This window comes from Myiozetetes cayanensis, unplaced genomic scaffold, assembly GCF_022539395.1.
Source record: "Myiozetetes cayanensis isolate MyiCay16 unplaced genomic scaffold, myiCay2020 scf19, whole genome shotgun sequence".
NCBI classification, from domain to species: domain Eukaryota; kingdom Metazoa; phylum Chordata; class Aves; order Passeriformes; family Tyrannidae; genus Myiozetetes; species Myiozetetes cayanensis.
In genome coordinates this window covers 5,951,467-5,977,846 of record NW_026087400.1, presented here as the reverse complement: position 1 = coordinate 5,977,846, position 26,380 = coordinate 5,951,467, and the positions used below count along the sequence as shown (strand labels likewise).

General features: G+C 45.1%; 1 protein-coding gene across 1 annotated transcript in view; it reads left to right on the top strand.

Moving 5' to 3' along the window:
* Positions 1-25,849, top strand: part of CDH4 (cadherin 4) — a 416,593-nt gene extending 390,744 nt beyond the window's left edge. Inside the window, exons 9-16 of the mRNA XM_050313859.1 lie at positions 2,652-2,837; positions 7,864-8,117; positions 11,443-11,585; positions 15,824-16,057; positions 17,117-17,350; positions 21,534-21,673; positions 23,605-23,769; positions 24,999-25,849. Coding sequence (XP_050169816.1) covers positions 2,652-2,837; positions 7,864-8,117; positions 11,443-11,585; positions 15,824-16,057; positions 17,117-17,350; positions 21,534-21,673; positions 23,605-23,769; positions 24,999-25,205 — 1,563 coding nt within the window. The 3' untranslated portion in view covers positions 25,206-25,849. The remainder of the gene's footprint in view (positions 1-2,651; positions 2,838-7,863; positions 8,118-11,442; positions 11,586-15,823; positions 16,058-17,116; positions 17,351-21,533; positions 21,674-23,604; positions 23,770-24,998) is intronic.
* The last annotated feature ends 531 nt before the right edge of the window (positions 25,850-26,380 follow it).

Sequence of the window (26,380 nt, the reverse complement as noted above, 5' to 3'; positions counted from 1 at the left end):
AATAGATATGCTTCTCTTTATTTGAAAATCAATTGTAATCTTATGAAAGAGAACTTACAGCAGAGGAAATGCTGGAAAGCAGCATAGTGAAAGATGTTCATTATCCTGAATTACTCCAGGGTAGGGAGGGAATGACATTAAAGAAGTGTGGGTAGCTTTGTGCTGCCATCCTTCCTTTAGCAGGTGTAATTTACTGCCATTACTTAATTTTATTAAAGGTAAAGACAATTGTGGACAATACACATTACAGCATTTACCTCTAATAATAGTTGTGGGGGAGTGTAAGAAGGCGGAAATTCAGGATCAGGTTTGAATTCCCAGTAGCTGCTTATCGGTACCTGATGAAAATTGTTCTGTTCTTCATAGCACATCTCTCCAAGATTCCCTTCTTACCCTGAGTAGCTTTGGATGGCTCCTTTAATTCCAGTGAAGATGCTCTGTTCTCATCAGAAAAATACTTTGCTTTGTAAGCATAATAGGCAATGTCCCCTCTCAGTGGTGCTTAGGACTGATAATTTCCTGACTATACCTAATAGAGATCAACAAGTGGATGAACTCCTGGATTGCCCAGTATATACTGAGCATTGTGGTATTTACCCTAATGGAAAACCTCTACAGACCGGTGTGATCTTCCTCCAGGCTTTATATTGGCACGAGCTTGTGTATTTATGATTTTTAATATACCTCATAATTTAAAATGTGTCATGTAAGCTTCATAGCTATGGGCTGAAAACAAGTGCTGGGATGGCTCTTAGAGAAGCTGCTGTAAAGTCTGTTGGTGATTGTGGGGGACTTTTCCGTGTAACCCAAACCCATTGGCATCACCTGGGCTCAGATGTACAAAAGGTGTTCAGCAGCCTGTAGGACTAGCCCTCTCAAACATCTTAGATACACCCCATGCCTTACTCTTGGTGAGTTAATTCTGCAGGGCATAAAACAGATGCTGGGTCAAAGATTTGAGATGGTTTCACAAATTCCTTAATTCCTTTGGAATTACAATATGATACTGTGTTGTCATTAGTGCAGCCACCTCCTCCAAGAGATCAGGGGCTCATCACCTTGTCATTGCTGCCATGTCACAACATTAATTTAATGTAATGGGCAATGACTAGTGTGGATTTAGGAAGAGACTATCCTGTTTAACTAATCTCCTTCAGTTCTTCGGAGCAGGTTTCAAACGAGGTTGATAATAGAATGTACATATGACATAATCTAATGGATGTTTCAAGAGGCTTTTGATAAATTTCCATATATTTCCCCTGCTTAAGCTGTGTGCCGCAGAGACTCCAAATTGGGCAAGAGAATGGGTAAAGAACAAGTGAAATCATGGGAAATAAAGAGAAAAGAAGAGCTGTAACAGGCACTGGAATTTGAATTATCCTGCAGCTTCCCACTGTTCTTTCCCACCACTCAGCATGGCTGGAAAGAGATGCCATCTGCATTCACTAATGAAAACTTGTTTAGGACAGGTGCATAATAGAAAAGAGGGCAAGATGCCATCCAGGATACCACTAAAGGGCAAATTTAAATTTACATTAGCATAAGGCAGCTTGAATATTTTTCCTGTCAGTGGTGAAATAATATATACTAAATATAAGCATCCATAACTGGAAGATACCAGTGGATGGAGATGGGTTACAGGGGAAGCAGACTCTTGTGCTAACAAAGGAATGATTTATTATCATTTACACAACCTGGCATTTGTGCACACCAAAGGCCAGATTTTAGAAGTGCTCTGCTCCTGCAGTTTGGGGCCAGGATTTCGGTTACAGACTCCGAGCCAGCCGCTCCCAGCATTTCCCCAGTGTTTAATTTGCCATATGCCAATCAGAGTGTTGATTTGCAAGTGCTGCTAAAAGGCAATGCTGAGAGATGAGGACAGTTGAAAATTTGGGAATGTGTCTTAACTGGCAGCTTTTGAGCCCCAAACACTGGAAGTATTCACAGGCCAGGATCCCTGATCAGGAGTGTGATAAATCAGGGACTGGAAAGCAGGAAAGAATGCAGCTAATGTGTCAGGATATGCCTGAACAGGACATGCTCCATAAAAATCAGTACTAAATGAGAGAATTAAGCACTAGGAAAGGCTGTGGCAAAATCATAAGAAACACTTCAAATAATGAGACAAAATCAAATCAAGGGCAAGAAAGAAGGAAAATGAAGTAGAATCACCGAAGAAGCAATAAAATGACATCACTGGAATCTGAGTGAGGCAAAATACCTTGGGATAAAGAGACATAGTCATCCTAAAAAGTTTAGATGTTTTAGTCTGCCATTTTCCCCTACTGTTGACAATTAACTCTCTCATTGCTGTAACTGAACAAGCATATCAAGAACATTTTTTTGTTTACTTCCTTGGAGCATCGGCTGAAGCTTGTGCAGTGACTGTGTGATAGCAGGCTTGCTCTCCTTTGGGCTGAGAGGTGAAACTAGACTTTGAAGGGTTCGGAAAAGTATTCATAGTTTAAAAAAATAGAAAAATCAGAAAAAAGGGATGTGAAAAGGAGATGTGTTGCTCATTACCTATAACCCCACAGTCCTCTCCACGGGACAGGTTTTCCGGTCAGCCTGGTGATGTAGGGGAGAGGGAAGGTGGCCACAGGGACGGACAGAAAGCTCCCACCGTGACCACTGCTGTCTTTTATTTGCAGTATTCAGGAGAGGTTCCTGAGAATAGAGTGGAGGTTGTGGTGGCAAATCTGACAGTGATGGACCGGGACCAGCCTCACTCCCCCAACTGGAATGCCATCTACCGCATCATCAGCGGGGACCCCTCCGGACACTTCACCATCCGGACAGACCCCGTCACCAACGAGGGCATGGTGACCGTGGTGAAGGTAAGGGGGAAGCCAAAGCAGATCCATGTTTATCACCCTTTCAGCTACCTAAGGCTACAGGGATTGCCAGGAGCCTGCAGTTATTTCTTGCCTCCTCTACCTGGAAAGATAAGTGCTTGGATCTGTTGTTTCCCATCTCTCTGTGCAGGAGTCCTGAATAGTCTCACTTCAAGCATATGGCCCTGTTTCTGTTTCCCACCTCAGCCCAGCTCACAATCAGCTTTCAAAAAGCCTCACATACTGAAGGGTGTTCCTAGCACCCAAGCCTGACTTCCACCTCCTGCTTTTCCACAGCTCTTAGAGCACTGTAAGAGGGAACAGACCTGGGCTGTGCAGCCCTGCCCTTCTTGAGCCAGAAAACCCCTGATTTGCTGTGAATCAAGGGTAGTGTTTCACTGCAGGGCTCAGTCAAGTGATCCTCTGTGACAGCAGGGAGTACAGGAGAGATACCAGGAGGAGTGAATTTTCTGGTAACAGAAGGAAAGGAGATTTTCCCTCTGATTGAGTTGCTTGGAAGGAAAAAAATGTAGAGAAATTTTCCTTTTCCTGGTGTTAATTGATAAACACACAGCATGGGACAAACCCTCAGCTCAGGATAGCTCCACTCAAGTGAAAGCCACCCCCCTAAGTTAGATCCTCAGCAGAGGATCTTGTCTAAAAACTCTGAGAAATAAGACTGTAAATATCCACCATCCCTGCTTCCCTCCATTTCCTACAAGAGCTGGAAGCCTCAAGGTATCTGCAGCAAGTATCAGATTGTGTTTCCTTCCTTGCCTCCAAAGAACATGACTTTATCTTCACTTGAGCATTCACTTCCCTTTTGATTTCTGAGGCTAGGGAGCGTTTCTGCAGTCATTACACACAGCCAGGACATCACTGGATCCCTTCAGCATTCACTGAAGCCCTTCCCAGATAAGATGCCTGTGGATGCTCCCTCTAACTACAGAAAAAACCAAAGACATCACACCTAGGCTGTTGTGATGTGTAAGAGCTGCACAACACCGTGCACTGCACCTGGGAAGGATAATACCCACTGTGATGGATAAAGCCATCATCACCTTCTGAGAAGTCTGGCCTTCTCTAACAAAAAGTTTTAATCACAAACTTAGGATGAAGTACTAATGTTTAAAGAGCAATGTGATTTAAGAATAGCTCTTTGTTGAAAAAAGAGCCCTGCTTCCTTCTTATTAGCTAAACAAGTTGCAGTCATTCCTAATGTGCACAGTTTGGGTATTAGGAAAAATGACATCAGTGAAATGCCAGTGAGGTTACACGTGTGAGCTTGTGAGTCTGTCCTGTTGTCTGACCCTTAGGCTATGTGTGTGTGTGTGTCTGCAGATGTTGCTTTGCTGAAACTTCAAGGGAGACATCATCTTACCTGCCAGATGGTATTTCAGCAGGGTCCTTTTATTTATCACTCCTTATTGCTCTGTAATAATGGTTGACAACCTTAGCTGGTACAACATTATGAATCCTCTTCAAGCTTAGCAGTGGCTCTAGACACGTGTATGTGGGTGCATATGTAAGTGTACACATATCTCTGTATGTTCTGCTTAAACAGAAAACATTCAACAAAGTAAAATGCTAGAATTTAGCTTCCATTGACATCAGCAGTCAGTCTGAAATCAGAATGCCAACGTTTTCATTGCAAGCAGAGGAGGACCCCTTATTTTTAATATAGCAAAGTGTCAGGACTGTAGTTTAAAGGCATATCAAAGTGAACAACAGGGGATTTGCATGATCATCACTGCTGCACAAGGACTTGTGTATAATGAACCATCCCTTATTCGGGACTTGCAGGCAAAACGCAAGGCAGATTTGTCAAGACACCACTGATGTTGGTGTTGACTTTCCACTGCTGTGTAACCCACAGTGATCACAATGCAGAGAACCACATGAAAATCCCATCTTGTCAAGCTGAGCTCAGAGCTTGAAATTGCACTGGATGTCTTCACTATCTCACCTCACCTGATCCTCCTGGGCACCCAGAGTTTCCTACCCCTGTCAAGCCGGGAGGCTTTTTGGTGTATTTTCAGCAAGGAGTATGAGTGAAATTGCTTGTGATTAAATTTTCATGGTGAAGAAGGGAAGACTCTTTGGATTCCACCCTCTTCTTTGAAATATTTTGTTCTCTGTTAATAAGTGAATATGCTTAAAGATCTGGGCGATGTACGTGCACCAGCCTGGGTGGCCAGTCAGAGCTTGTTCTTCACAGTTTAGGAGCAGTGTCTGGCTGGTTTGATTACTGATGTAGGTTGAAAACACAGGTAAAAAATTAAGTCAAGTGATGATCCATTTGTTTACAGACCCTACATGGCTGGATTTTAATGTGGCTCTTTAAATCTGCTTACATATAACTCCTCACTACTGCAAGCAAAGGGGCTCATGTCTGGGCCACAGCAGTCACAGCAACAGAGCAGAGAAAGGTGTTCTGTGAAGAATCCCACCACTCCACCAGCATTTGGGGGCCTGAAATGGAGGGCCAGAAATGTTTCCAAACCAAAAAGCCCTTTGGAGTTCGATGATGCTCATGGGGGCCATTTTGCAGCTGCCCTCAGCAAAACCCCAGCTGCAGCTCCAGTCCGATCACCAAAAATGTAACATTTCCCTTTTCTGTTCTTGCCTTTCCAAACCATTTCCATAACTGTGCAAGACCCTAATCTTCAAAGAAAGCCTTGATCAAGGGGAGAGAGAAGCTTCCCACTCAGATGAGACACTGCAGAGTCTGAAGACAATCTCCCAGAGCAGCAGTGGCTGCCCTGTGGCAGCCAGCTAAGTAAAATGTTATTATAAACTCTGCATGGATCAGAGCTGTGAATTTCTAATGGAGATCCTGCCGAAGCTTCAGTTATTATTTGCCTCAGCTGTAACATCAGGCAAATTTGTTCACTTCAGTTAAAAGTACCTTGAGAAAAGGAGGACACGTGGCAAGCCCTCGTCATCCCGCTGCTGCATCCAGGTCGGAGATGCTCATGAAGGAGGAGGATGTGCTGCATCTCCAGGGGGATATTTCACAGCCGCCTGTGCCACATCAGATAACAAACATCCAGCAAGGAGGGATCTGCAGAAGTGCTGTTTTTAATTTCATGTCAAGTGCTTCTTGGACATGAAAGTAAAAAGCAGGCAACAGCCCAACACTGTCCCAAGTGTCCAAGTCCTTGTCCCAAATGCAGCCAGTCTGGGGGCTTTTTCAGGATCCTGTTGTCATAGAATCAAAGAATCATTTTAGTTGGAAAATACTTCTAAGATCATCAAGTCTAACAGTTAACCAGCAATGCCAAGTCCACTGTGTCCCTAAAACCACGTTGAATGACCAATATGCAGCTTTTTTCAGTGAGATACAGGGAGGCAGAAGGGATTAGAGCGGTGTGAAGAACACAGAGTGCTTTGTGTGCTATTATCCTCAGAGGGAGGCAGTTTTAGGGAGCAGAAATAAGAACTGTTCAGGTAGAAATTGCTTATTATGGTGTGAAAGAATTTCTGTTTTAGGACTGGACTATGTCTGCCTCAAGGGGCTGCTGTCCCACAGGGGTCAATAGCACAAATGCTGCCAGAACAGGTGGAGGTACAGATTGGCTGAGGTCAAGTTAGCAAACAGGTGAGCATTAAAAAAAAAAAAAATTTTAAAAAAAAAAATAAATAAATAAATAATAAATAAATAAATAAAGAATTAATATTGTAGGAATATAAATTTGAGGGGTGTGAAAAGAAATTGAGGAAATGCATTAATCAAATTGTTTCAAGGCCTTGAATAGTGTTTAACTGGGAACTTTTACAATGCATCATTTTTGAATGCGGTACAAGTCTGTGAGTCAGCAAGGGTGGGTGTACTGGGAATCTTTATGCTTCCTTTTATTTATTAAATGTTGGCCCTGCCTGTCAGGAAATCATTTAGCAATGGGAACATTTGCACTTCAATCGAATAGAGATTCCGCTGTTTTACCTCTTGCCCCTGGAATTTGTTTCTCTCGTGTAGCCTCCTATGATTTGATTTCTCTCCTGACGATACTGGGTATTAAACAGGACATGGCAGCCAGATCTTGCTGATGTAAATGAGCCCAGCCCTGCCGAAGTCAGTGGTGTTTTACACCGTGAGTGTTTGCTTTGCAGACTCAGCGCTGGAGAAGGTATTAAGGAGAGTGGTTATGCTTCTAAATTTATAAATCACGGCAAAGCGTTTTTTAACAAGCAGAGGTGTGATCCTGCATAACTCAAGGCTCCCTGGCAGATGATTAGCAACTTCCCTCGTAATAATTAGTGGGATGGCTTAGAAATTATTATTATTATACTGGGTTCAGTCAGTCGTGCCAGCAAAGGCTTTTCACTCTGTCTGGCTCCCGAGACACATCCTCTTCATGTGCCTGTTGAGAAGAGATCTGTGACCTCCCAGCAGCAATACCCAGCTGCAGGAGTGTGCAGGAAAACTCGGGGCATGAGGGAGGTGCCTTGCAGGAGGACCAGAGGTCCCACGGGAAGGACCACCTGCTTAACCAGGCCAGGCGTTGTTCCTGGCAGCTCCACCATTTCTTGTAAACTCATTTAAGGGGGAAAATAAAGAACCCTTCAGGCTCATGAGTCCACATAGACTGTCCTAGTTACATAGTCAGCAGTTTTCAGTGCTAATAGCACTGCTAAGCACCTGTCCCATCCCTCTTAAGAGGCTTCACCTGTTGCATTAGACCAGCCCTGGGTGGGTTTGTTCATTTGATGCTCCACTCCACTCTCACAGGAAGGTTCTCTTTTGGAAACCACTTAGCATTGGAACGAAAAACAGGGCAAATCCTCCCTGCTGTTGGCAATTTTTCCTTTGTGTATTTTTTTTAATATTTGACATTCAAACATTGGAAGGCCAGAACCTCCACTGGATTGAAGCTGGTCTGGATTTGCACCTTCAAAAGAACTGAACTCAGGAGAAAACAAGATGAGGCAACGATTTTGGTATCTGCCTTCTAATCTTGCAGCTTTCAGCCAGAAGGTAGAATTCATTCTCTGCTTGGCTCTGTACTTGCTTGTTTGTTTGTTTTAGGCAGTCGATTACGAGATGAACAGAGCTTTCATGCTGACAGTGATGGTATCAAACCAAGCTCCCCTGGCCAGTGGCATCCAGATGTCCTTCCAGTCGACAGCAGGAGTCACCATTTCAGTCACAGATGTCAACGAAGCACCATATTTCCCAACGAACCACAAGTTAATCAGGCTGGAGGAAGGGGTGCCAACAGGAACAGTCCTGACAACGTTTTCAGCGGTGGATCCCGATCGCTTCATGCAGCAGGCAGTAAGGTGGGACACCAGGCAGCCCAGGGCGCTCCCGTACAGGTGGGGGGTTCAGCTGCAGAAGTTTGGGGAGCCAAGCAGCTGAAAGCTAATTTCCAAACTAACTGATGTGATATGAATAAAATGCTTGGCAGGGCCTGACTGCAGTTGAGTGCTTGCAGAATATCCCCCAAGCCTGTGAACTCACAATCCTGCCTGCTCCGGATAAACCGGACTGTGAGTAGCTGGGTCTGGGGGGGCAGACAGAGCTGGATCCCATGTTATTGGCTTGCCATAGGGCAGATCACACCTTTAGATGAAGCAGGTGATAACAAGAGGTTCCTGAGTTGGTACAGAGGTCAAGGCTGCACTGTACCCTTTGTCTCTGCCTTGCCCAGGATGCTCTGACCTGTGTTGTTCATGCACTTCAATAACACAGAGGTTTAGAAAAAGGCAGCTTTGTTATTTCTGTTTTACAGGTGGGGAAACTGAGGCACAGAAAGGGCTAGGCCTGGATTTTCGAAGGGAATGGCTGGGATTTTTAATCATGCCTTGTGTTGCTTTCAGAGGATTTAGGTTCAGCCTGGCTTAAAAGTGCAGTGCGGGAAGAGCTGTCAGCCCTGTTCAGAGCAAGGCTGGGGAGGTTACAAACAGCTGCTGGGCAGGCTTTTAAGGTGTCATATAGTTCAGTATTGCCTGAGCAGTCAAACGCCCATTCACAGGCCACTGGCACTTGGTCTGTGTCTCACTAACGCTCCCCAGCAGCCCTTCCCTGCTCTCAGTAAGTACAATTCGTTCTGACCTTCCCTTTCTCCTCAGACAAGCTGCCAAACACAACCTCCTCCTTAGCTGCTTTCCCTTTGAAAGGGATTTAGCTGGCAAAATTTTAGCTTTGTAGAAGTCAGATCTAAGCGTTTTAAGAGCATTTTTAGTCTGTTCTGTGACCGGGAGGGTGTCACTCACTCTGTTTGTCCCACCTGGGCGGACGGGGGACTGAATCCACAGTCCAGGAACGAGACTCACAGGCCTTCCCACCGGGAAATAATTGGCAGAAAAGCGTGTGTGAAAATGAGAGTCCTTGTGACACTTCCACGACTATTTCAGCTCTGTCTGTGCAGATGGGAAATGGCATTTCCTGCTTTTGGATACTTCTGTATCCATAGAAATTTTTTCTTTTTTACTCCCAACCTGTAAGGGCTGTAGTATTTTTGGCAAAACCTAAGTAGATGATGTGACCACAGCTGGGGCCACTTAAACTTACATCAGTTGTGACATTTTGTGTCAGGAACAGTTTGAAATATTTCACCTGGCACAGAGCTGTCTGGTCTAGAAAATGATAGTTTATTCACTGCCTCATCTTGTTGTCTTTAGACAGGTATTGTGACTTTGGAGGAGAGAGACTGTCCTAACTAACAAGCCCATTTTTCTTATGTTCTTTTTGAAATACTGGCCTTTGAAGGGTCTTTATTTCCCTGATGTCTGTACCAAGGCTGGTTTTCAGAGGAGAGAGCAGCTCCTTTCTGATTGAGTGCTCCCTCTAAGGTGGAGGTGGGTGATCTGTAATCCAAACGAGTGCCTACCATTCCTGTCATCGCACATGTAGGGTCTTGTAAGACTTTCTGGGAATGTGAACAGCCAGTTACGTGAACTGTTTCTTTCCTTTGTTTCCAAACCCAGTACAGTCTCTCTCCCTTTGCATCAGGACAACCAATGCCCAGGCTCTGCAAGAAGCAGTGGGGCATTTTTGGGGTCCTGTCTTTGTGAGCTATGCAAAGGATATTTTATTTTTTACTTCACAGTTGCCATTGGTGAGTTAGGACAAAATATACCCAAAAAGCTAAGCTTGTACAGATCCATGATAAGCACTCTGCAGAACTGATCCAGCTGCTAGAGCCTTGCATACAGTTTTCAGTCTCTCTCTAAATAGTCTTTGATGAAATAGAGTTTTTACAAATAGAAGATAAGGAAGCAGGAGCATCTCCAGTGAGGCACAGCTTGGCATGGCCACTGTCACACCTCAAGTTATCCTCATTAGCCACAGGTACATTCACAAAGCCAGCTTTGAAACTGGATTCCTGGTCATTTAGCAGAGAAAGGGCAGGAGACTCACAACAGTGATATTAAAATGAAATGAAAACATCCCAAAGAGTCTAGCTCCATAAAATGTAATTCTTTCCTTTGGCAGGGGCTTGTGCAGCTGGGTGTTACTTTCCCACTCACATTTGATGCAGCTCAAGTTTCCCTGTGAATTTTTACTTCAAATAACCCATTTCTGGAAAGGGATATTCACCAGAAGCCACTAGTGCTCTCACCTGCATATCTAACTACAAAAAAATTATATAAAACTATCAGCAGGCCTGAGTTACCCATGAAATAAGCTCAGCTTTTGTTTGCTTACTTCAGTCATTTATTAGTTCAGCCATTTATTAGCTTCCAGTTGGATAGCAATGGTCCATCTAGTTCAAACTGTACAAAACTGAGAGGTAGAAATCAAGAGCAATGAATAAAGCAAGAAAACAAGTGAGAAAGATTAACAGAACACATTGATGCGGAGAACACGGAAAAAGTTTGCCCAAAACAAACCACGTTCAAAGTTGTAGGGCATGAACAGACATGGGCTCTGAGTTGGCTGAGTAGCTGGGAAGCAACTAGTCCTTCCAGCCCTGGGGATACTGAGGAATGCCAAGGGAATTCCTTGTTGCTGCTCTCTTCAGACCAATAGCATGGGATCATCTTCCCTTCTATTTCAGGAACATGTAAAAATGTTGCAGGAGAGCAGGCCTGAATCTACTTCACCCTTGAGTCCACACCTCAGTGCAGCTGTGAGTTCTGATTAGTGTCCCCAAGGCAATTGCTGATGAGGATGCAATTCTGATACAAAAGCGTGGCCTGAAAGCTGGCATCCTTCCAATGTGGTATTCCCAAACTGTTGTTCATAGGCAGAAAACAGGAATATCCTTGACTTTAAAGCAATACCTATTTTAGGAAGGGCAAGATCAGGAGAAGGAGAGCACAGGGATCCATCCCCAAACTCAGGCATACAAATGCAATGGTCATGGCAGACCCCATTTCTCCTTGGCTGCAGAGACCTCAGGCTGTGACCACTCCTAGCAGCAGGAAACTGGCGTGTAAGTGGCAGAGAGTGGAAAGGAAAACCTTTAAAATGAAAGAAATTGAATAATTGTAAAGGTCAAAAACCATATACTCAATTAAGCGCTGTGTTTGTCAACAAAACCAGTTATCCAAAGGTCCTTTGAATCACAGGTCAGGAGTCCAGAAAAACCATGTCTCGAGCAATATTAAGGGTATGTCAGTGAAAAGACTACCATGTATTTATTTCCTTTCTCTGTAGATACTCTAAGCTGTCAGATCCTGCAAACTGGCTGAACATTAATGCCACAAATGGTCAGATCACTACTGCTGCTGTCCTTGATCGAGAGTCAGACTACATTAAGAATAATGTCTACGAGGCCACATTCTTGGCGGCTGACAACGGTGAGCCCAGGCTTCACATTGTTCATGCTTCAATAAGACTCTAATGTGATGCATTAAGAGAAATGATGCCCTGACAGAGTTGTCAGTATAAGTTATCTTTTTTCCCAGGTTTTTATGGTCAAAAATGTGAAAGTGGGACGGGAAATTGCTGGAGTAAATTAAATGTGCACAGTATACGGAGAGTGTTATTAAGGGAGAGGGAGGACAAATGGAAAATCGATTTGGGGAGTTCAGTATAGCAGTGTAGCCTGAACTTAAAAAAATGTCAAAGGGATGGGCACTCCAAGGGCTGCCGAGCACACCAGTCCTGGGGATCATCCCAGAGGCGCTGATCAGAGCTCAGGAAGCCCTCCCATCAGGAAACCAGAAATAATTGTAGGGGGATGACAGGAGGGTATTAAATCTAAGCCCAGCTGTTGAACTGTGTGTCTGTCTGTCTGTCATCAGAGCTGATCACTTTCTTGCCCATCTGGGTGCTGGTGTGCTTTATCACCAGAGCCACTGAGGCCAGTCAGTGTCTTCTCTCTTGGAGAAGTCCTGTTAAAGCTTGTTCTTCTCTGCTCATTAAAGATCACTCAGTGGTTTTGGTCAAATTAGCACTAAGGACCTCAGCACTGGCCTCACTCAAGGCAAGCAGCCCGTGTCTGCTGCCCTGTATTTCTCCTCCTAATTCTGTTTAGGAGAAGCTGATGATTTTTGCTAACCATACCTAAACGTGGCCATGCTGGTATTTCATTCATCACTTCCTCCAACTGGAAAAGGCTCTGTCAAGGGCTCAGGAGTTTCCCAGGGCAACAAGAGGGCCTTCCTCCCCCTTTCCCACCCTCTCCTTCCTGCTGCAGGGTGCTGAGCACTCACTCAAACCAGAGCCATCCTTCAGCAGCACAGTGAAGTCTGGCCTTGGCTGTGAGCACCCTTGTGTACTGCTCCAACTCTGCAGGTTTTTTCAGGGCAGTGTTTGTGTTAGATCTTGTGGTCCCTCAGGCTGGGGGTGCCATGGCCATTATGAGCTGATATGGTGGTGCTCGCAGGGCTATTGAAAGCTTCCTCCCTCTGGGGTTCCACAGATCACTTCAGTCATTGCATCCCAGGTCACAGGGGCGAGGGAAACTCCTGGAAGAGTTCCAGGGCTGAGGACCTGTACCAAGAAGTGCATTTCACCCCTTCTTTGTGCTGTGAATGGTAGGACTGGTCCCACTGCCCCGTCTTAAGCTTCACCTCCACAAAGGCAGACAGGACAGCGAAATCTAAAATATTCTCAAGCTGCTCTAGTGGTGTTCACCTGCAAGAGCCACAGGGTAAAACAGGTCAAATGAGTTGGCCAAGGCTGTTCACAAAAGCATTGGTAGAGCTTGAACCCATCAGCCAAATCCTCACCATCTGACCTTGCAAATCCTGGGCATTTACTACAATGTGATGTGGAGTTAACCCCTTTCCTTGGCTTCGGTGCTGATGCTGCAGCGCATCAGCGCCTCCACATCCATCCATCATTCAGCAGCTCAGAAAGTGAGGACCTAGATAAATCTCTTTAGTCTGAAAAATTAATCTATCACTGGTATATTGCAGCCATTAAAATGCACATAAAGCAACACCTTATTTAAAATTCTGTCTAGAGTGCTTAGGATAACAGCTAAAGTTTCATCTAGGCTAATAGACTCTTACCACATTTCTCCCAAGTTCCAGGTTCTCCAGCATCACGTACTCATCAAAGAAAGGGTTTGGGTCAAGGGTTTTGGTGGGGATTTTTCTTTCTTTCTGGAGGAAGCAGCAGTGCCTTCTTTCCTTGAAGTTCTTTTTGCTTCTCAGTACATGGAAAAGTTTAGCCAAATACTCCTTGGACGTGTTTTCCTTCTTTCCCTGGGCTAAAGTGCAAAGATACTCGCTTTAGGAAAGTCTTGGCTGCAGTGTAAGGGGGTAAAAGGGGAATCCTAATTGACAGCACAGTTTTAACCTGGTTTCCCAGGAGAGTCTCTTGGACCACACTGTGTCTACACAAGTGTGGAGCCTGGCAGTGTTTGAACCTTTCAGCCAGTCTCCCAGTGAAGCTCACAGAACTTGAATGTATCATATTCCAACAGGTTTCATGAAATAGGAAGCTGATTAGGGGAGAGAGAGTCTGTCTCTGAAGGAAGACATTCCTGCCCCTTCCTCAATATCAGAGGACCTCATGGGAATTCACCTATGGGGCCCAGCACTGTGGGAAAACAGGCTGAGTGTACATTCCTGCTTCTCTGCACTCAGTGACAGGAAGATGCTGGTCAACCACAGGCACAGCTTACTTCATTTCTGCCATGATTTGTCAGGACAGTGGCCCAAGTTCCTTAGAAATTTTTGCACAGGCAGGATATGAGTGACTCCTGCTTGCAGCTGAACATGAAAACCTTGGCTTATGCCTTTCTGCAGAAATGTGGACTCTGGCACTGTAAAAAAGGCAGTGAAGGAGAATGCAAAAGTTAAATGTAGATGTAGAGGTTGTGTATTCCTCCTTCTTTTGTCATTAGTATTTCAGTCTTAATTTCAGGGAGCAGACCAACTTCTCCACTGGAGTCAGGGATGCTGTCGTAGTCCTCATCTTGAGCATAAAATCAAAGAATCCTTCACTTTATATCGGTACCTGCCCTATCTGTGTCCTTGCTCTTTCCACATAAGGCAGCTGAAATAATGTGAAATGTTCCATGGTTCCACTTGGCCATTTAAAAAATTGTTTACTTTTCATTTCTCCTGAAACTGCCCCAGAACTGCACTCAGGAGCATAAAGAAACAAAAGTACCAGGACACAGAGCCCAACAATACTCAGTAGCCCCACAAAATCGCATTTGTATGTGCAGCAATTGCAGGTTATTTCAGCCACGTGCCAGTTAGTGCCTCTCAGGACCGAGGGTTTGTGTTCAGTCTGTCTCAGAGGTTACAGTGGGGGCCTTGCTTTTATCCCAGAAGATATTCTGGGTAATGTGAAAGCACTAAAATCACTTTGCTTCATCCTGAAAGTCAGTTTTCATGTTTAGCCCCAGTGTCCTGATGGTCTGTGTGTCTCTCCAGAACCTTTCAAGGCTGATCAAAAGACATTGTTTTGGAGGGTAAGCACCTACCCCCGTGTTTACTAGATGAAAGGATGAGATCAGTAATTGAAGAACTGTAGGAACCATGAAAAAAGCATTTCCAGGGCTCCTTCAGAATTTTCAGGGCTCCCTTGGGAAATGGAGAAAGGAATATAGGAAGGAAAGTCTGTGGAAGCAGAATTCTGGTGGGGAAGTGGTGTTTGTAGCTTTATATCCAGCACTGGGAGGAAAAGCCAGGACTGAAAATACATACTTAAAAAATAATTGCTGAAGCAACACTGTGGGAAGGGAGGCAGGCAGTGAGCAGGCCAACACAGAGCTGCCAGAGAAATGTGTGGGGAGAGAAATGAAAAATACTGAGCCATTTTCTGGGAAGGCTGCTCTCTCCTGCCAGGACAGGTATTATTTGTGTAAGTGGTCGTTAGTCAGACAAATTTGGCTCTCCATCAAGGAGGGGCTGGAGGACCAGGACTGCTGTGCTGCAGAATCCCTGCTGGTTGGGACAGACGTAGAGAGGATGAAGAACTGTATGTTGGGACATCAGCTGCTGTCAGGGGTCAGTTGCATCACCCAACATGTTCAGTGGTAGTTGACTCTTACTGTAGGCTGCCAGCAAGGACCTTTCACCACTAAAGCTGGAGCTGGATGTAGGACGTGCTGAAGAGCTGGGCTTTCTTTAAAGCAGTATAATGGTCTGCAGATCTGTAACTGGCCAGCAGGTGCTACAGTAAATGCCAACCAAAAGTTTATACTACTCGGGGTTTTGCCCCTCCAAGCCCTCTTCTTCCTCTTGTCAGCTATTTTGCTAATGTTTTTTTCTTCTTCAAAACAGCCATTACCAAGATTTGCAGGAGCAGCTTGGCATCACCTGCTTGTAACTTTAGTTTGACTAAGGACATCACTGTAGGCTACAGATCCACAGGACCCAACCTCCACTTTCTGCAGGAGCGAAAAACAACATTAGGAGGAGGCTTGGGGAAGTCTTAATAACACCTCATAAAGCAAGGGACCATGAAAGCGCAGTATGTCCCTAATAAGGTCCAAGGAGGGAAGGTGAATAGCCTGGTTTATTGAAATGGGAAGGCAGAGAGGGGGCGGGTCCGTGGTGTCGTTGATCCCGGTGCTTCCCAAGTGATGGCCACGGGTCGTCCGTGTTTGGCTCTGCCTCCCCCCGTGCAGGTATCCCCCCCGCCAGCGGCACGGGCACTCTGCAGATCTACCTAATCGACATCAACGACAACGCTCCCGAGCTCCTGCCAAAGGAGGCGCAGATCTGTGAAAAGCCAAACCTGAATGTCATCAACATCACAGCCGCGGACGCTGACATCGATCCAAACGTCGGGCCCTTCGTCTTCGAGCTGCCAAGTGTGCCATCTGCGGTGAGGAAGAACTGGACCATAACACGGCTGAATGGTAAATGGGGCAGGCAATCCTGAGGACATTTGGGCTCTCGTTCGCTAATGAGGCCACGTGCGGTTTCCAACTTCCAAACTTCGCTACTTTTTTTCATCCGATTTTTGTTTTTCAAAGCACATTATGGATGACATTATAGACAAGATAGTTAATCAGGAATGATTTGTATCAGACCTGCAGCATAACTCTAAGAGCCTTGGCACTTGGCTTTTTTTAATGCAGTTCATAATTATGAACAGTTATCAGTGGTGAACACAGTATAAATCATCCATAATGGCCAAGGGGAAAAAAGCTATTATCAGTCTTCCTTATGTTCCTCCAGTGTAATTGTCATAAGCCACAATCAGGATCAATGTTCATTTCTCTGACCATAATTGCATAAAGGCAGCCTTTTAATTTACCATGGAACCAGGAGGGCTAGGTAAGTGTGAAGATTACCAGTATGTGAAGGATTTTTATACTGCAGCGTGCAACCACAAATTGCCCTAATTGCTCTGCTTATTGGTAGTTTCAGCAGAGGATGGAAAATACCATGGAGTTATGGGCTGGTTTTGGCTTTGTAACTGGCTGCTCTTGCTGAGGTCTGGCACCCTTTGCCAGACCAGGGGCAACAGCTTGTGCCCTCACAGCTCAGGGCTCAATCCCTGCTGTATCACAGTGGGATTACCTGGCTGAGCATGTCATCAGTGGGCTTCCCAGAAATTCTGAGGTGGGAGAGTGGGTGAAACCATAGCCTCCACAGTGGCCAGGGGCAGCCCAGCCTCAGGGAGCATTATCCATGTGTTACTATTTGCATTTGATGCCATTTTGAACATGGGCAACTGGAATTGCAAATGGCACCGAGGTAGGTTAGTGCAGCAGTGAAAACACACGGCAGTTTGCAAAGCACAGGCTGGTTATTGACCAGACTGTAAGGGCAAAAGTCTGAAGCTGTCCTGCCTGGGTGTGTTGTTGAGAGCCTCTTCTTCAGGACTCTAGTCTAGCAGAGGAGCCTGCACAGGTGTGACTGCAAGGCTCTACGAGTGTCTGTCATCTGTCTGTCCATCTGGGTCTCTCCAGGTGATTACGCCCAGCTCAGTTTACGGATCATGTACCTGGAGGCGGGTGTGTATGATGTGCCCATCATCGTGACAGACTCAGGAAACCCCCCCTTGTACAACACCTCTGTCATCAAGGTGAAGGTGTGTCCATGCGACGAGAACGGCGACTGCACCACCATCGGGGCCGTGGCCGCTGCAGGGCTGGGCACGGGGGCCATCATTGCCATCTTGATCTGCATCATCATCTTACTGAGTAAGTACCACAGGGGCTGGCATGGAATCCCAGAATGGTTAAAGGTCATCTCATTCCAACCCCCTGCCATGGGCAGGGGCACCTTCCACTAGCCCAGGTTGCTCCAAGCCTCATCCAGCCTGGCCTTGAACATTTCTAGGGATGGTGCAGCCACAGATTCTCTGGGCAACCTGTGCTACTGCCTCACACCTTCACAGTAAAGAACTTCTTCCTAATACCTACTCTAAATCTATCCTCCTTCATGTTTCCCAGCCTGTTGCCTGTTGTCCTGTTCCTATATCTGGTATTTTTCAAGCTCCGTGCAGAGGCCAGATGCCTGAGCTTTGGGCTGTGGGGTTGGTTCATACATCTGCATTCGAACCTCCTTCCCTGCAGCATCAGCAAAATGAGCTCTGCCTGTGTCAGACTTGTCTTTCTAAGACTTACAGTAGCTTTACAAACTTCATTATACCTGACAGCAACTTGTAGGGAGTGTGTGTGATAAGATTCTCCACATTTTGCAGGAAAAGGTGATGGACTCTTCCAAATCCTGTTGCAGACTCCCCCATAGCTCTCAGGTCCCTGTCTGGCTATGGTTATGCTGGTTCCCACTGGTTATGAGAGTCTGGCTAGTCCCTGGCAGAGCCAGTGCAGAATTGTGGATTTCTGGTTGTTCCAAGGAGAAGAAGAACAGTAGGTATTCCCATTGCCTGTAAAATGACCTCAGATATTGGTTAATCATGGAGGATTGTGAGTGTTTGTAGAGGTAGGATCCCCAGCTTGTCAGGAGCAATGGAAGGCTGGGGGTGGATCACAGAGAAGGGGTGACCATCCCTTTGCTTGGGGCAAAACCATCTCTTTTGCCCAGCAATGCTGTCAGTCCTGAGCATTACCAATAGCCATGTGTGCACACACTTAAAAATAAAAATGATATCATTATAACTTCAAGCAGGAGTTGGCACAGTAGGAATAGATAAAAACAAGAGCTGAAATGTACAGTGAGGTAAATATTCATCAAGATACACAGGATGAATCCATGAGACTCTCATTAAAGCTAATAGGAGTTATGGTGCTAAATCACATTTAATATTTACCCCCGGTGTGTTTGAACAGAGAGCAGACAGAGCGACGTATGCTGCAAATGTCACCTAATGGGGACATGATACGGTGCATTAAGAGAATGGGTCATCCCTGGGCAAACATCCACCCTCCTGGGCCAGTGATGGGAATGTATTGGTTTGTAATTGATCTACTGGATCAGGCTGGAGATTGAGCAAGAAACAGGGTGTTTGTGCAGACCCCACTCCTCACCCAGCCCAGCCAAGCCCATGGAACCATCCCTGTGCATGCCATGATGTTCAGTTCCTGTCCTTTGTTGGGTGTGGGGTCCCAGTAGAAAAATGCTTTGGCTGCTCCCTTCAGCAGAGGGGGTTTTATGGTGAATGCACATCAGATGAAGACACGAATTTCGTCAGCCCCACCACCTCCAGTACACTGGGGAGTGCAGGTGTGATGGGACCCCTGGGCTCGAAGTTTGCACTGGAGCCACAGAAGTGATTAAACACAGGTCTTCTTTTTGCTGCTCTTGTATAAATCCAGTGCTAAAATACGATTTAGAACAGTTGAAAATCCTGTTGACTGAAATTAACTTCAGCTGAAGGACATTTGATTTAAGAGATCCCTCTTTCCATTTTCAGATACATTATCCCATTTTAAATTACGGGTTTTATTACAAAAGCTTATTTTTACATTCATTGTAATTCTAATTGACTTTTTCTTTTATCTTCAAGAGCTGCAAAGCACTGTATCAGTGATGAAAAATGTAATTTGCAATGAGTAGTTTTACTGTTACATCCTCCCAGTGTTTGGCCTCCTTTCTATCTGTTTCGTATCATGACCTCTAAACAATAACCTAGAAAAAGGCAGATGTGGGACTTTTTTGTGCTATTTGTCCATTTTAGAGTCAGCAGGTCAAAGTTTGATAACTTTAAAAGGAAGAAGCAGCAAGGGGACAGATCCAAGATTGCTCCTGTGAAGGAAGCTTCTGCCTTTACCTTTGCTCAAAGGGGTTTTTTCTTCTTCTTGCTACCTGATGTATTAGCTGCACAAATAACACGTTTAGAAGAGCAATGCAGTAAAAAATTGTGAAGGGTGAAGACAATAGATTTCAAGGAAAACTACATGCAGAGTGAAAATGGGTCTAACAGCAGTAATAGCACTTCCCATTCTGCAGAGTGAATAAAAGGAAGGAGAGTGCACTACATCCACCATTGACACTTTGAAGGTCTTTTTTTTTTTTTTCCAAGGTAGCTGTAAAGGCGTTAATGGCACAGTTTTTCCACAAGTGCATGAGAAAAGTATCATTAAAAAAAAAAAAAAAGAAATAAAAAGATAAACCTCAGTAACCATTATAATATTGTCTTTGTGGACCAGTCAGGTATCTTGTTGTGAGAGACTTGAAAAGGAACAACGAGCAAGGGACTTCAATAGTCTGCTAAATAGCTGAGGTTTTATATTGCAGATAAGAGTTACATTTTCTTTCCTTTTCTTTTTTACTGTCTTGAATAGATGTGAGATAAGCCTTAAAGAAATGCTAAAGTATCTGGAAACAATTCTGTTGGCTGGCAGGTGGGGATGGCCGCCAGTTGGCACACAATGGCAGTAATTAGCTGTCCAGTCCTTTTCTGCTCACTTCCCTGAATTCCTGTTGGGTATAAACACTTCAGTGCTGCGAGGAACAGCTGGGATCCTCCTAACCACCTCCTCCCGTGGAGGAGCTGCAAGCTGGGCTGCCCAGCCCTGTCCCCAGGGGTCTGGTCTCAGCTGAGAACCACAAAGTTTGGGATCTCACATCCTGCCTGGGTTTGCTTGTGTTGGCTGCATTGGCTTGGCACAGTTGAGGATTGACTCAGGTTGAAATGAGCCTGGGCCACACATTCCCACTTCCACTGTCCACCCATCGCTCCCTTCTCCTGCAGACTGCCACTTTTGCAGCTTGTTGTGGGGCTTGCATGGAAAATGGAGGGTAAAGCAGACGGTGAGAGGTGTAACTGCATCCGCTGCCCAGGCTTAACTTCATTTGTAATTACATTATTTGCAGCTACTGAGTACGAGAATGAAAACGAACATATTAACAGGTTCTTGAAGAAGACACTGTCTGGCTGCCTTATGTTAATGGAGACTTAAGTTCCCATATCAACTTCCATGCAGTAATTCCCAGGGAGAACACAGCCCCTGGGATGTGGAAAGCCCTTTGGAGGGTGAGATTGTGGAGCAGTGAGCCAGTGTTCCCTGTGGGTAAAGCTGTTCAAGGAGGGAAAAAATTTCTCATGATTCAAGAACTGATCATCTGTCCCTGTTACTGTACTGAGAGAGATTAGCCAAGCCTGGCATGCAAATGCTGATGCCTGAGGAGCTTGGCTGTGTGCTACCAGATTTGCTCTCCCTTGTTCTGCAAAGCTGTCCCTGCTTTCTGAAGGGATTTCAGATGATCTGAGATCTGCTTTGCAAGTCGATGGCCAAATGCACGAGCTAATGTCCTGGCTAATGTGATCTGGGAAGTCTAAAGAGCTTCCCTCATGGACCAAAGAAGAATATAAGGGAGTCCAAATTGGATTATAGGACCCAGTGTGGTGCAACCTTCCCAGACCAGTCTTGCCTGGCCAACTGTAGACAGTAGCAAAGTGACTGTCACACTCAGGGCTTGTGACCTGAACAGGCTGAACCTGTGTCACACTGCTGGAACAGCCCCTTGTGCACAGGTGTTGGGTATCTGTACCCATTTCCTTCTCTGCAACTCTCTTCCTTCTGTCTTTATTTTATACCCCTGAATAAAATAAAGGTGGAAATCTAATCCTAAAAATTCAGGATTTAGATCGAATATTTTCAGAAAGCTGCGGTTTTCACACTTTCTGTTTTCTTTCCCTTTGATTGTGTGTTTTACTCCTGATAAACATCATCTCAATCAGCGTTGGTGACAGGATCTTCAAGAAATGTTTGCAGTGCAGACCTGTCACAGCATTTACATCTCTCACTGATCTCTCTTTGAAAAATCAGAACATGCAGTACAGTAATATTTTATTCCTCCTACCAGCAGCCAGTGAGGTTTTCCATAGTGGACAAGGGCAGGTGAGGTGCTGGGACACTCCAGCCTGTCCTCGTGGTGCGGGAGGTCCCAGCTCACCCCCCTTCTTCCCCGTTGCAGCCATGGTCCTGCTGTTCGTGGTGTGGATGAAGCGCCGCGAGAAGGAGCGTCACACCAAGCAGCTCCTCATCGACCCCGAGGACGACGTCAGGGACAACATCCTCAAGTATGACGAAGAGGGAGGTGGAGAGGAAGACCAGGTGAGAGGAGCCTGTGGGTTGTGGCTGAGGAGGAGCTGTGCAATCTATACGCTCAAAAAGGCAGAAACCATGTTATTTTCACTACAGCACATTCAAAGGGTTGTGTCTCCTTGTTCATGATGAGGCAGCTTTACTGGCCTCCCTAGTGTGGTGTGGACATTGGTGAGAGCCAGCAAGTCCAGGAGATTCAGCATGTCACTGGGACACCTTCCTGTGCAAGCAGGACCATGCCAGGAGCCTGGTGCACATTGTGATGCTGCATCCAGTTCCCCCCACTCTTTTGCAACACACGTGGATTTTTCTACCCCCTGGGCAGCTTCCTGGAGGAAGGACTGTAAATCAGTCCATTAACACTCATGTTCAAATAGTATTTCTGTTATTTCAGTCATTGAAACTGTATTTTACCATTCCCCATCAGAGACCTTCATAAAAAAAGCCAGCAGTTACCGCCCTCCCCAGCCTTGTGGCTGCAGGCGCTTGGCTTGCTTGAACCCTGAGCTTCTGTGGGTTTTCCCGGCATTTACTTAGTCATCTCTAATGTGCCTTTAATTTCCTTTAATTTCTGGATGTGGTTTGTGAGAAATGTCCAAACAGATCTGGGGATTTTCTCTTTCACCACGGAGCATGCGGTGGCAAAGCTCTGCTGGGTGACAGAGCCCTGAGCCACGGGCTGCCTGAACACGTCAGCTTTTCTGCGGTGCCGCTTCTCACAGACACCGAGGCTGATGTTGCACAAAAACTTCCCTGGCCTGCACTCCTGGGGTGTGCTTTTCCACTGCTACTGATGTATTTCCTCTGCTAAAATAGCAACATTTGGTAGCTCATGTTTAAGTCGCTGTTTTTTTACTCCTACCTAAGACCAGTAAAGAGCTTGGGACACTCCCAGATATGATGGCCGTGCAAATTGTGTGACTCTGCATCATATAATGGCTTTATTCTTGCTTGTTGAATTGGACTAAGTGGTTCAAGGTCAGTGATTGGGGCTGGTGCTCAAGGAGCCCACGAAACCACTGCAGCACATCCTGCCGTGGAGGCCCCAGTGGTATCCGAAGGCAAACGGGTGAGCCTGGTGAGAGCTGCCATGACAAGCTGAGGCAGGGACTTAGCCAAACCTTGGGAAGTTCTTATTCCTCAGAAAAATCCTCGCAATTAGCATTTCTTTTTTTCTTGTCACTGTCAAGTTATTTATAAATATTGCTCCTGGAGTTTCAATCATCCCCGTCTGAGCACAGGGATAGTTTTGCCAGTGGAACAAAGTACTGTTATAAGCATTCCAACTAGCTGAAGTATCTGGTGTCAGGCAACTACACTGTAGGCTTAAATATTTTAGGAAGGATTCGTTAAAAATAACAGCAAAGGAAGAACAGCAAAACACCATTACCTACATGAATACATTTTTAATGAAATATTACCTGGTTCTTATTCCGTGATAGAAACCTATTCTGTTGGGATTTTTCACAAGCAAAAAGAGCATAATTACTTTGAAAGGCCTACATGCATAAATGCAATACACATTTTAATGTTTTTGCTTCTGCAGAAATGTAATTGCAATAATATGTCTACCAACACTGTGTCTCTACATTATATTATGTATTTCATCAAAAAGTTACGGATACACCTCTGCACATGCACACAAAAGCCCGGTTTTTGTCCTAAATATTTAGATGCTGTGTGAAATATTAAGAAAATATTTAAATACTTGATTTAACTTATGTTACAAGATACACTCTTAGGAGGGCAGTTTTATAAGCTACTCAGAGTTCAGGTTCATCTGTAATTTAGATAGAGGAGCTGCATGCCTGTGGATAAGATTTGCCATCAAACTTCAGCTGAAACAGAATTACACCTCTCGACTTGTTTGCACATTGGGTGAGTAGATGATCTGAATAAAAAGCCCTTGGTTTCACACCGTGCCTTCCTATTTGTCACAGGATTATGATTTAAGCCAGCTCCAGCAGCCAGAGACCATGGATCACGTGCTGAACAAGACACCCGGAGTCAGAAGGGTGGATGAAAGACCTATTGGTGCTGAACCACAGTATCCTATCAGACCAGTAATCCCACATCCAGGGGATATTGGTGATTTTATTAATGAGGTATGTTCTGCAGGGTGTCCTGTGTCACATCTTAAAAGCTTGAGCAGCCAACTAAAGTCAGGTTTCCCTGACTGCATGGACCAAGTGATGCTGTTGCTCACATCAGAAGTCTGATGCAAGCCAGGGAAGTATTGGCACGAGCAAAGGACTTGGCTTAATAAAGGCTTTGAACGTGTAAAATCCAAAGTGGAAGCAAAAGGCCCAAGATTTCTGTCTTGTGGATATCACAAACACCACGCTTTTCAGCATCCAGGCAGAAGGAACCATTTGTGGCTCCTGGACTTGTAATTATTTCAGCAGTCTGTGCCTTCCTTGTAAGCTCTGTTTGGTGTAAAGCCTCAAAGAGTTTGCAGCACAGAAAGGCTCATCTCAGATCAGAGAGGGTTTCTTTATTTTATGTTAGATTACTGCTCCTTTATCTGCTTGTAGAAAGTATCTATCCATTTGGTATTTTCTTATCTCATTTTTAGTTTTGAGTGATTGAGTGGTTACAAACCAATCAATGCATTATTTCCTCCGAGACAAAGCATACCATCCATTTCTAAAGCCAGAAAAATAAATGTTACAGCCATTTAATTCTATTATTACATGCATTTCCTGCCGTGCTTTTTCTCATTTTCGTCATTAAAACCCCTTCTTCCTTTGTTCCTGCCCATCCTTCACTCACACTTACACACATCCATGCTCGTGAAGACTCGCTCGTACACACATCCCAACTCTTTCCACTGCAGTGAAACCAGCTCCGTCTCCCCACACGGAGGCTGAGGGTTCTGAAGGTGGAAACGTGGAGCATTTTGCTTTATTGTGGGTCTATTCCACCAGGCTTTTCCTGATGCTGGGCTGCAGAAAAGCAATTCTTTTTCTCCATATCCCGAGGCCATTTCCGTGGCCTGCCTACGCTGCTGCCCACAGCGCACAGGAGCAGCGATGCTTCCCAACCCTCCGCCCAGGATCTCACAACCCGTGTCTGTCCTAATCGCAGAATTTTGCTAGGAGTGATTTTTTTATTTTGTTTTCCTAAGGGAAAGAAACCCATCAGAATTAAAGTAATTGTAGGAGAGAAAGTGTGTGCTGTTGCTTCTTTCACTGGAAATCTCAACAGGCAACCCCAGAAAGGACCCACTGGCCAGAACAGGAAGCTTTCCAACATCCCAGCAGCCCAGACACCCTTCCTGAGCGCCATAAAACCCACATGGTGGGTATTAACACCGTGTGTTTGCTCCCCCCAGGGCCTGCGGGCAGCAGACAACGACCCCACAGCCCCTCCCTACGATTCCCTGCTCGTCTTTGACTACGAGGGCAGCGGCTCCACCGCCGGCTCCGTCAGCTCCCTCAACTCCTCCAGCTCCGGGGACCAGGACTACGACTACCTTAATGACTGGGGGCCCAGGTTCAAGAAACTGGCGGACATGTACGGGGGAGGCGAGGAAGATTAAACTGACCTCATCTTATTTAAAAAAATTTAAAAAAAAATTTAAAAAAAAAAAAAAAAGGAAACAAAAAAAAAAAAGGAAGAAGAAGAAGAAAAAAATTTAGGAGAAAAAAAAAAAAACACAACAAACCCACAGACGACAACGTTAACAAAAAGAGCCGATGCAGGAGCAAGAACTGTACAGATGTGGCAGCTTTTTTAATTAATATCCCCTGCTGACTGTATTGTTATTTTTAGTGGTGATATAGGAGGTTTCTTTTTTTTTTCTTTCTTTTTCCTTTCCATTTTTTTTTTCTTAGAATATTGAGCTGTCTCGCATGAACACTTGTCTCTGCTGCAGGTTTCTTTTTGTTGTTTTGGTTTTTTAATGTCAGCTGGGATATTGCTCGTTTACCTGCTTTATGACTAAAGAGAGTGAAAGGCACTCTGTCTTAACTTGAATTTCTTAGAACAGAAGCACTGTTTTTAAAATATATATATATATATATATTTGAAAGTGCCTTTTGGTGCATGTGTCAGATTCCCTTCAATCTCAGGAGTGATGAAAACAAACATACAACCATCCTGGGCAGCACTCCCTGTGACCCTAAGCCAGTTCTAGCTGGGAAGGAGTTAACAAAAAGGAACTGTGGAGATTGTTTCTTTTTTGCCTTTTTTTTTTTTTTTTTTTTTTTTTTTAAGGGGGTGACTCATTCTGGGGTGGAAAAGAAGGGGGGGAGGGGGGAAGATGTTTTGAGTCAAAATCTTAACAGCCATCTTTAAGCCTCAGCAGGTGGTGAACTAGTCATCATGTTGTATATAATTCAGTGTTATCAGATGCAAAATACCGACCAGGGGCTCTGCTGGGCCCTGGTCACACTCAATGTAGCTGCATAGAACTATAGCATTGATGAAGCCTTTGGTTATTGCAACAGAAATCTCCAACAGCCCTTGCCTAAACCCTACAAAGTAAATCCTGACATGACCAAAGGCCCATCTGTTTGTTTTTATGCTATCGCCGTGTTTTGGCTCCCACGACCTCTCGAGTGATGTCCGTACCAGCTGGGTGAGGTGGTGGTGTCCCGCATCCCCGAGGATGCCCAACACTGGTGCTGCTCTCCTGGGGTGAGGCAAGGGTTTTGTGTGGCGGCTCCGCTCGAGGCCGAGGCAGTGCGAAGGACAGGGACAGGTTATCCACAC